We start from the raw sequence: 10,572 nt of genomic DNA, 5'->3' as shown, positions 1-10,572 counted from the left end.
TCATGATTAGCAAATAGAATTGATCTTGCTTCAATCATGCAGATTCAATTAGATATATTTGGAAGTTTGAAGATACCAGAACAGGTTCATTTAAAGGCAATTGAAACAGCCTGGCAGCAGTTTTGAACTGTCACTGTATTCTGCAGAATTAGAGATTGTGGGAGAGATTTAAGGTTTAAAGCTCTATCTAGTGGTCAAACAAAGAATTAGCAAGCTGAAGAATTTGAGTATTATTCTAGATAAATTCTTGCGTATTATTCTTTGTCCTGATACAAAATGAACGTTCTTTCATAGACATGTTAAAAGTATTTATTACAAAGAATCTATGCACTGTTTTATTTGACCAATATAAGAATGTTATTTTGCTTAGGAAATACTCAGCATATCTATGTAAAAACAGGGACACAGTCAGTTTTGAAGTTCAACTTTTATCTTGTAACATTTCAATATTTATAACTGGAAATAAGCATTCTGTATATTGGATATGATCATTCACAGGCACACTATTTTTTATATATAAGAAAATTCTTAAATCTATCAGTTGGGTATATTTAATTTTAATGATATTGTGTGGTATGCTATGCTATGCTATGCTATGCGATAGATAGATGATAGATAGATAGATAGATAGATAGATAGATAGATAGATAGATAGATAGATAGATAGATAGATAGATAATAAAAAAACCCCTATGGATTCATGAATATTTCTCACTAAATTCAACTGAATTTACTTTAAATGTGGATAGGACTGCAGTTTTGAGAATATATTGCTAGTTTTCAGATTTTAGTAACCATTTGCTGAAATAGAAGATTGATAACTTTATCAAAATTTATAGCTTTATCAAAAGGTGAACAAAAACTAAATCAAAATGATGTATTCATTCTCAAATTGCATTATTATTATGTTAGTTTTTTAACATACTAATCCAGGAACAACATTAATTACTGGTAGAATTTTAGTCGATCAACTGATTTAGCATTGGCTTTGTTCGCATATAATAAGTGCCAGGATTCTTTTTAAATCAGAGTTTGCTGACCAAACCTTAATGATCACGTTTTCATTCTATAGTAACATTAAACCACAATGAGGATTTTCACACAGCCTGCAAGTCAAACAAAGTATTCACTTTTTGTTTTAATGTGATGCATGAGCCCAGTCACTGAGCAACAGGAAAGCAGGAGAAATTTCCTTTTTAAAACTACACAGTTCAAAGGAACCTCCTAAGCATATAGCAGCTTTCAGGAGCCTGGCTCTCTCCCAGCCTGATAGAACAACTTCTTGCATTCTGATTGGACACCAGGCATTCCTCCTTCTGACCCGTTTGGAATTTGGGGTTTGGAATTTTCATCATCATAAAACTTTGCTTGGCTAATTAAGCCAATCTTCATCTTCCCATATTGTTTTGCAAGCTAAAATTGGCTACTCTGAAGGGTTAAGAAGAATAGGCAGTCCTATTTGCCCTGGAGTGCCACCCTGAGGTTCAGGATGCAATTTCTTTCCTCAGATGTTTACATTGATGGGCAAGCTTGTATTAGGAAGGTTGTAGCTCTCTCTCTGTGTGTGTATTTGTGTGTGTGTGTGTGTGTGTGTGTGTGTGTATGTGTGTATGTGTGTGTGTGTTGGAAACATGCGTAAGAGGCATTCATCCTGCAGTGGATATATACACACACACACACGCGCACACTCACTCACTCACTCACACACACACACACACACACACACACACACACACACACACATTGGGGTTAGCTGTATTATCAGCTCCAAATTGGTATATATTCTCATATATACATGCCTCTTCCGCATGTTTTTTTAAATAATATTGTATTAATTTTCCAATTTTACATCTGAGTATTGAAAAAGCAACTTGGTGACTGGGTTAATCAACAGTTCAAGAACAAAATCTTTAGTGCAAATCTCAGGTTACCACATCAGCTATTCCTTCTCTTTTTCCCTTAACATTTACTGTCTCGTATTCAAGCTAGTACATTTCTTAATTATATCAACTCAATAAAAAACATCATTATTACATTTATCAATATTTTTTTTTAGCTTGTACATATCTTAATTACATACAATTTTCATAAAAAATCCATATCCTGTTATTTCCAACCGATAAGATCCTGAGCTTTCTTTTCCTTATATATATAAGAAAGAATTCTTATACACACACACCCCACCCCCACCCCCACACACCTATTTGGAGCTGATCATATAGAAATAGCTAATTTACAGTTAGGTATGGATTTTTGAAAAGTGCCTTTATATTGCCTGTTTTCTAGAACTGAAGAGCACAAGCACCCCCTTTCCCTCACGCGGGCTGCCCTGCAGATGCTGTTCTTCGTTTTGCAGCTTTCCGCAATTCAAGGCGCTGTTGCATCAGCCGACGCGCTTGGGCACCTTGGGGAACAAAGACGGCGGGACGTGGGGGGGGGGGGAGGAGGAGGGAGAGGCGATTTTCCGGGTCATTTGGCAATTGCATTCAGATTTAAACTTCCTTTAATCGCCCCGCGGTTCTTCTCTCCCTCCTTCCCCCAAATGTGTGGTCCCTGGCGCGTAACCGCCCTTCGCCTTGCTCCTCTACTGTCGACAGATGCCCGCGTGGAAAGGAAGCTCTATTTTTTTGCACGGGTTGCACGCAACGGTGTATAGGTGTGCAAATAACAACAACAACAACAACAACAAAAACCCCGAATACAATCCCTTCCCAGCCAAACAGGCTTTGCTCTCGTTTTTTGAGGAGGGAGGGAGCAGGGTGGTGGTGGTGGTGCGATTTTGTAAAAAGCCCCCGTTTCTTTGCTTTCTCTCTCCCTCTCTCCAGAGGTTCCCGGCACTTCTGCTTTGCAAGCCGACCTCGCGGCTGCGGCGGCTGCTATCCTTTAACGCCTCGGGACTTCAACGGATTGGGAGGGCAGCCGGGTAGGGGAAGGAAGAGACCCCCCGAGCGGCTTCGGAAAGAGAACCCCACCGGCGAGGGTGGCTTTCCTCTCCCGCGGCCGACCCAAGGCTGCCCACCCAACCCCAGGAAGGCGAGGCGAGTTAGGGGGGGGGGGAGAGTGCTGGAGATCTGGGAAGCCGTCCCGACTCCCCGGTTAAACGAGAGCTGCTACGTCCCGGAGCAGGACAGAAGCTGAAGCCCGAAGGGTGTCCCCCTGGGCAGTGATGTCATCCAGATCAATACGACGGGGCGGGAATTGGCCGGAGCACTTGCTCAGGGAGCGGGGTCTGTATTGGAATCGGGACTCGCCTTATCGATTGGGCCGATCGGCCAGAGCTATAAAAGGAAGGGGCTCGCCTGCGGCTTCCCACCATTCGCTCCCGAAGCCCCTCCATCCCCCCCCCCCCGGCTGGGCTCTCTCTCTCTCTCTCTTTCTCCCTCTTCCCCATCCCCAGCGCAGGAACCTCGCGGCGCGGTGCTCACGGTCCCTCGGCTTGGAGGGAAGCCCCCCCACTTCTCTCTCTCTCTCTCTCTCTCTCTCTCTCTCTCTCTCTCTCTCTCTCTCTCCTCCACCACGAGCCACTCGTTCTGCTAGGATGGGGATGCAGGTCTGCAAAGCCGGCGCCGCGCCCCTGGTTCTGCTGGGCCTTTGCTTCGCCGCGGCGGTCAAGTCGGTGCCACTGGCCGATGCCGGACCGCACGTCTACTACGGCTGGGGGGACCCCATCCGGGTCAGGCACCTCTACACGGCCAGCCGGCACGGACTGTTCAGCTATTTCCTGAGGATCCACGGCGACGGCCGAGTGGACGGCGCCGCTAGTCAGAACCGACACAGTAAGTAGCATCAACGCCGCGCCGACCCGGGTCCGTCCTCCCACTTTCCGCGGGGTCCCCCTCCCCCGCTTTTGGAAGCTGACGCTTTGGCTCGGGGAGCTCCCCTCGGCTCGCTGCGCCTTAACCCCAGCCGTTCGCCCCCCCCCCCTTCCCCGCTTCCTTCTCTCGTGGCCCTTTGGATCTGCGCTCCCACGAGACGCGAGGAAAACCCAGATCCTGAAAGGGGGTCGGGGTGGGGGGTGGGCTTTTTCTGCTCCCCTGATCACGCCGAGGACTTTGGTGGGGCCACCCACCCGATTGCTCTCTCGTCTTTACAGAGACCCCTGCTTTTGTTCACGGGCTCGGTCTAGCCTTCCCGTGGAAGACACGCGTCTGAGTGGAGGGGGGGGAAGAGGGACCCTTTCCTTTCCTTTCCTTTCCCCAAGGGCAGGGGTAGGCAACCTTGGCTCTTTTATGACTCGTGGGACTTCAACTCCCAGAATTCCTGAGCCAGCATAGCTGGCTCAGGAATTCTGGGAGTTGAAGTCCCACGAGTCATAAAAGAGCCAAGGTTGCCTACCCCTGCCCAAGGGCTATTTTCCCTCCCACGGAGCACAGGAACCCTACAAAACAGTTTTGTTTGTCCCGCCGCGCAGGTTTGCTGGAGATCCGAGCAGTAGCGCTTCGCACCGTAGCCATCAAGGGCGTGCACAGCTCTCGCTACCTGTGCATGGAAGAGGAAGGCGGGCTGCACGGGCTGGTAAGTGACTCGAAGCTGCGTAAAAAAAAAAAAAACCCGGGGGGGGGGGGGGGGGGGGGGGGGGGGGGGGGGGGGGGGGGGGGGGGGGGGGGGGGGGGGGAGAGACTCGGACGGAGTTGCGCCAAAGGTCCTTTAAACGAGGCGGGAAGGGAACGCGCTTTAAAGTTCTTTAAAGTAAAGGTTGTAGCGTGAAAGAAGTAAAGGTTGTGGCTTCTTTAAAGTAAAGGTTGTAGCGTGAAAGAAGGAGGTTTAACTTTCGAGGCGATTTGGGCTGGCCAGAGAAGAAGGACGGGGCGGTGGAGAGGTGGGGGGGCTTCACACAGGAGCGCCGAGCGTTGCAGGAACACTGGATAATTTATACTGGATTTTGGAGCGAATAATGGGATGAAAGAGGACAACGGTCTTGTTGGGCGCTACTTCTGCAGCGCCGCTGTGGCAGCTCACAGGCGGACCCAGCCACATTCCAGAACTTAAAGTCTACAGAGTTACTATTTGTTTACGTTTCTTTGGGGACCTGTTTTCGGGGCGCCAGGCAGAAGATAGATCCTTATCGCGCCCTGTCCTCACGGTAACCTTTGAGGGAGGGGAGGCTGAGAAATAAGCGCGTAAATCCCTTTAGAGGCCACCCACTACGTTTGCTGGCTCGTTAGAGATTTCTGACTGGGTTTCCCCCCCCCCCCCCCCAATCCCTGCATCCAAATACAAGCTCTCCATCCCTGGCATTGCAGTCACTTTCAGAAAAGACTCTGGGGCCTTGCATTCTTCATTGCCTAATGTCAGCTCCCGGTGATCCCGGTTTCCTTCTATTCTATGCCAGAAGGCATAGATTCACAAAAGCTTTCTGTTGGTTATTCACCTTTACTACCCTGGGAGGGGGGAGGATTATTTCATCGTACAGGTGGCTAGGTGGAAAATAATAAAAGTTAGGTTCTATTTCTGATCAGTGAATGAGACCCCTTTACATGGTGTGTACCCTTTCCATTGTGTTGGTAGCAAACACACAAGTTGCACAGGAGCTAGAGCTGGTATTACAGCAGAATCCAAGGGACAGTAAACTTAACTATTGACTCCCATCTGCTGGTCATCTGGATCTTTGCAGCACAGGTGTGGCACACTCTGCAAACCGATTTTTAAAAAGCCTGCAGGAAGGGGAGTGTTGCAGACTAGTAAGCAGGATAAATAAGAATAAACAGAACGCTTGCTGTCTCTGGCTACCGCAACCTTTGAGCAGCAGTAATGTGCTATGTAATGGCTCAGTAGCAGAACAGTAGACGAGATGTAGAACTCTTTTTATTTAGATTTAAAAAGTCCAAATGGCCAGAGTTATAGATAAAAAAAATTCTTTTATAACTGGTAATGAATAAAGCACTTAAATATTAACTTAAATACTTTGGATCTTTTTTTTTTACTGTTTTCTCCACACCAAGTATAGGTATTAGGTAGCATATAAGATTAATAATAAAGAAGTATAAATAAAGAAATAAATATCCTAGGAAATACTGATAAGTAGCAATGGTCATGCTCCCCATACCAAATCAGCATTACATAGCTCCCGCAATTACCCAAATGTAACTGCTCACCAGAAGTTGTTCTGCCCTATTGAAATTAATATTCCTAATGCAATTTCAAATAGGAAAATGAGTATACAGCAAGTTGCAGTACATTAAACTAGAGCCCTCATTCAACTAACCTAAGGAGGGAAAGAAAACCCCTCCATTTTTAATTCTTTTGTTTTCATTGATCTTCTAGCGACTGAATGCGTAGTTGATGACACAGCAATATTTTGACTCATTTTTGGCTGGGAAGGGCATTCTTCACTGCTTTAAAGCATAATTTTATCAATTTACACTCCAGGATTTTTTCCTGATCATCCCAGACTTGGGATTTTCCCATACAAGTAACTGCTTTACTTCTGCTGTATATGTAGGTGCATTTCCATAGGTAATATATATCTATTTAAAATGCTTCTTATGTGTTCTTAAAGGCATAACTTTAGATAATGACAATCACTGCTTCCATTCATAATGCTCCGACTGTTACATTAAAATTCACTTCCTTTCAAAAGTGAAAATACGTCATATGCTAAAAGTTAGCTTTTCAATAGTAAATAGAAATTTAAGCAGAGGGCTTCAAATCTGATGTGATTTCTGCTTGTAAACAACAATAATACCGTTTAAAGCTGTCTCGTCATTAAAATAAGGATTAGCATTTATCCTCCCAAAGTATTGCTTATCTGTGTAATTTTGTGCAATTATACCTATTTAGAACTAAACCTTCCTAAGCATACCACTAAATACACTCCATTAAACTCTGAATTGTGAGGTTGTTTTTATTTTAATTAACCAATTAATCAATAAAATAAAACAGACTATAGTCTTATATACCACAAAGGTGCAATTGTTTGGTGGCCCGTGGCCACGATAATTGGGACAATTTACTTATTGCTTGTATTTCTCCTTTCTTCCAAGTGCTTAAAAGCAGTGTTCATAGCATCCACTTGTCCAGTTTTCTTTACAAGCCTGCAACGTAGTTTTGCCTGAAAGATAAGGAACAGCCCCAAATATTCAGTGATCTTCCATAGCTGAAGCAGGGTTTTAAATCAGGGTTTTCCCAGTCTTAGTCTAACATATTGGAGCAAGATTTTCTGTATTTCCCTGGGTTTATCATGTTGGTGGGAGGAGTTTTGGATTTACTTCTTTAAACCGTTGAGCCTATTGTAGGCCCTGCCCTACAATTTTTGCAAAGTTTTCCTACTCAGTTCCTACCATACTCAAAATGGTGGCAAAGCATGGTACTGGTTTTCAAAGTGGTGCTATTAAGTGATTTTCATGACAGCAACTTCACATTTCAAGCCGTTTGCTAATCTTGACAAAGAGTAAAGCATGTTTTCCAAATGACTGACAGCCCGAACTATTGGTGAAGTAGCAATTTTAAATCTATTTTGTCTCTTTGAAGCGATTCTGCTATAAAATATTCAGCAATAATTGATGGGTGGTGGGTGATGGGATTTTTTTCAGTCTGTTTTGCATGTCAGATAAATGTATGGTTCAGATGCTTGACTGAGAAAGAGCTTGTGCAAGAATACCGTTTCTCTTATCATTGAAGCATTCTACGTAATCAGCAATACTTTTTCATTGACCAAGAGTTCAGTTACCTCTAATGACTGAACCAGAGTAACACCAGAGTTTTAGGAAAAACAACAGTAGCACAAAGGGACTAAAACTTTCTGAAATGATGGCCACATTCTTCATAGTGTTAACATTTCTGAATTAAGAATGAAACACCGTAGTTTCTTTTGCTCTGAATAGACAATATAATGAATGTTTATTCCATTACATCACCAGACAAGTTTTATTCCAGCTTTCCCCAATTTGGTGCTCCTGAGTTTCAGTTTCCAGCAGAATGTCCAGTAATTTTGGAGAACAAAAGTTCAATTAGGGCTATTGGATATGAGTTGGAAAAACATGGATGAACACGAGAGGGCAGGAAAGAGAGTTTTCTAAAGGTCTTTCTGACTTTCTAGTGATTTTTAAAGTCTGTTACATGACTAAGTCTGTGGGAATTTCCTAGTGGGAAGGCACTGTGGTTCCCACCAAATAAAAATACATACATAAAATGTATATTTCTTAAAAGGCAAACCCTCTCCCCCAACAACTTATACAGGTAGCCCTTGACTTCCCGCCACAATTGAACCTAAAATTTCTGTTGTGAGACGGTTAAGTAAGTTTTGCCCCATTTTACCACCTTTCCTGGCACAGTTGATAAGTGAATCTGGCTTCCCCTTTAACTTTGCCTATCAGGAGGTCACAAAACGTGACCACATGATCCTGGGACACTGCAACCGTCATAAATAGGAGTCAGTTGCCAAGTGTCTGAATTTCAATCACATGACCAGGGGGATGCAGCAACAGTCATCAGTGTGAAAAACGGCCATGTCACTTTTTCAGTGCCACGGTCACTTTGAACCATCACGGTTGTAAGTTGAGGATTACCTGTATTTCTGTTAGGTTGTTCTGGAGTATGTATTGAGAAACAGACCCATTACCAACTGTAAAAATGGCTGAATGGCACCGTCCTTAAGCAACTATTGTGCAAAGGTTGCTCTGGCATCATCGAATACAATATGCAATTTTTATGGCCCAAGGTTTGCAGCTAATCTGAGTATGCCGGGCTATTTTGCCAAAAGTACTTATACTATTTCATTTATAGTTAATACAACTTAAATGTAATTGATATGACTAATTCCAAGCATTGTATTTAATAGTTTTCTATTTCTGTTACATTAAAAATTAATGTTGGTAATGTCTTTTGTTGATCTTTGAAGGCTGCAACTAAGACTTCCAGGTTTAATTCCACACTAGAGCCTTATGTCACATATCTCTGGAATAGCCTTTATAACAATCTTTATTCCATTATTTGCATAATTCAAATTTTTTGCATCTGTGTTTTTTTATAGAATATAGAAATCCTCATAATCTAGGGCAAGGGTAGACAAACTGGTATGCACCAGATTGTTTTGGCTATAATTCTAACAATTGTTTACCATTAGCCATGCTGCTAAAACTATTGAGAACTGAAGCTCAAAATATCTGGAAGTTACCTGATCTAAGCAGATGCCGAACTGAGATACTGAAAGGGCATAAGTAAATCAGATTGACACTGCTTATTTGCTCCATTAGGTGGTTAAAAAAAGAAACTCATTCAGTACTTTAACCCATAATTAAGACTTGCATGACAACATTTTTATCATGCTCCAGTCTCATTTACTATGAAACTTTCTTTGTTGTTTTCCATATTAGTCCGCACAAAAGCATTCAGACCGAGCTATGATAATTCCTTTATTTTTTTACGCATAGTGAAAACAAAGCATGAGCAATAAATTACTTGATGGGCAATCAGGAATTAAAAATATTTCTTTCCTTCCCATCAAATAAAACTGGAGAAATCAAAATGAACCTTGTTGTAAAATTGATCACCATCCCTTAGTAACCTGTTACAGACTATATATTTAAATGCTTCTTATAACCTGATTTATAAATACCTCCTCTTGTTTCTTCTTGAGATCCCCTAAGATTATTTTTGCTCTGCGAAATAAGAAATCCAATTTAATCTCTCTAAGGAATATCGTATTTAATTATCTTGTAGCCAAACAGATAATTCCACTGATTATCTGGATAATCTGCCATTTCAGAGACTTATAAACTCATGCAGTATGTAATAATGTTTACTTTTTCCCCCAGCTCATATATACCACAGAGAATTGCTCTTTTGAAGAGGAGATACGTCCAGATGGCTACAACATCTACAAGTCAAAGAAATATGGAATTCTGCTGTCTTTAAGTAATGCCAGGCAAAGACAACAATACAAAGGAAAAGACTTTCTTCCGTTATCTCATTTCCTACCTATGATGAACACTGTGCCAGTGGAAGATTTTGGAGAATATAGTGATACCAGGCAAAATTTGGAATCTGGTATTTTTCAACAACCAGTTAAAACTGACAGCATGGATCCCTTTGGTATCACTTCTGAAGTGTCCTTAGTACAGAGTCCTAGTTTTGGTTAGTAACTTCTCTTTCTTTAATTAGATTTTATAAAGAGGTTATGAAGAGGTTAGGATTGTATTTTTTTGAAGTGATAACTTAAAATATGACAAACGTGTAGATAGGATTACCCCCTTTGTAAAGCAATACTAATTCCAAGAAAGCTACCCTCATTCACTCTCTTTCTCTGTCATCTATACAAACTACTTAGAAAAGTTCCTTCTAAATGTTTTATTTAGAAATGAGAAACATTCAAAGCCTGCAGAATTTCTTTTGTTTTGGAAGATCTTTGGACAGATAAACCCATAGAAATTCTACTGCTTCATTACTTCCAATTACCTCTGAGTCCCAATAACTGCTGCTCATTCAAAGAATGTGTAATTCCTATTCAATGTATATAGAATAGAATAGAATAGAATAGAATAGAATAGAATAGAATAGAATAGAATAGAATAGAATAGAATAGAATAGAATAGAGCTGGAAGGAACCTTGGAAGTCTTCTAGTCCAGCCCCCC

At 42.2% G+C, this 10,572-nt stretch overlaps 1 protein-coding gene across 1 annotated transcript; it reads left to right on the top strand.

Annotated features, from left to right (window-relative positions):
• The first annotated feature begins 3,538 nt into the window (after window positions 1-3,538).
• Window positions 3,539-10,079, top strand: FGF19 (fibroblast growth factor 19). Its single transcript, XM_015814076.1, has 3 exons — window positions 3,539-3,776; window positions 4,412-4,515; window positions 9,756-10,079. Exons 1-3 carry the CDS (start codon window positions 3,539-3,541, stop codon window positions 10,077-10,079), a joined length of 666 nt encoding a protein of 221 aa, XP_015669562.1.
• The last annotated feature ends 493 nt before the right edge of the window (window positions 10,080-10,572 follow it).

This window comes from Protobothrops mucrosquamatus, unplaced genomic scaffold (genome assembly GCF_001527695.2).
Source record: "Protobothrops mucrosquamatus isolate PMUCROS unplaced genomic scaffold, P.Mucros_1.0 scaffold214, whole genome shotgun sequence".
Taxonomy (NCBI): domain Eukaryota; kingdom Metazoa; phylum Chordata; class Lepidosauria; order Squamata; family Viperidae; genus Protobothrops; species Protobothrops mucrosquamatus.
Note: the sequence above shows the minus strand (reverse complement) of the source record. Positions and strands in the feature narration are given on the sequence as shown.

Excerpts from the sequence above, each read along its gene's own strand:
- FGF19 (XM_015814076.1), top strand. The coding sequence starts at position 3,539 with ATGGGGATGCAGGTCTGCAAAGCCGGCGCCGCGCCCCTGGTTCTGCTG. Across the intron at positions 3,777-4,411 it reads CGCTAGTCAGAACCGACACA|GTTTGCTGGAGATCCGAGCA; the intron begins GTAAGTAGCATC and ends CCCGCCGCGCAG. Across the intron at positions 4,516-9,755 it reads AAGGCGGGCTGCACGGGCTG|CTCATATATACCACAGAGAA; the intron begins GTAAGTGACTCG and ends TTTTTCCCCCAG.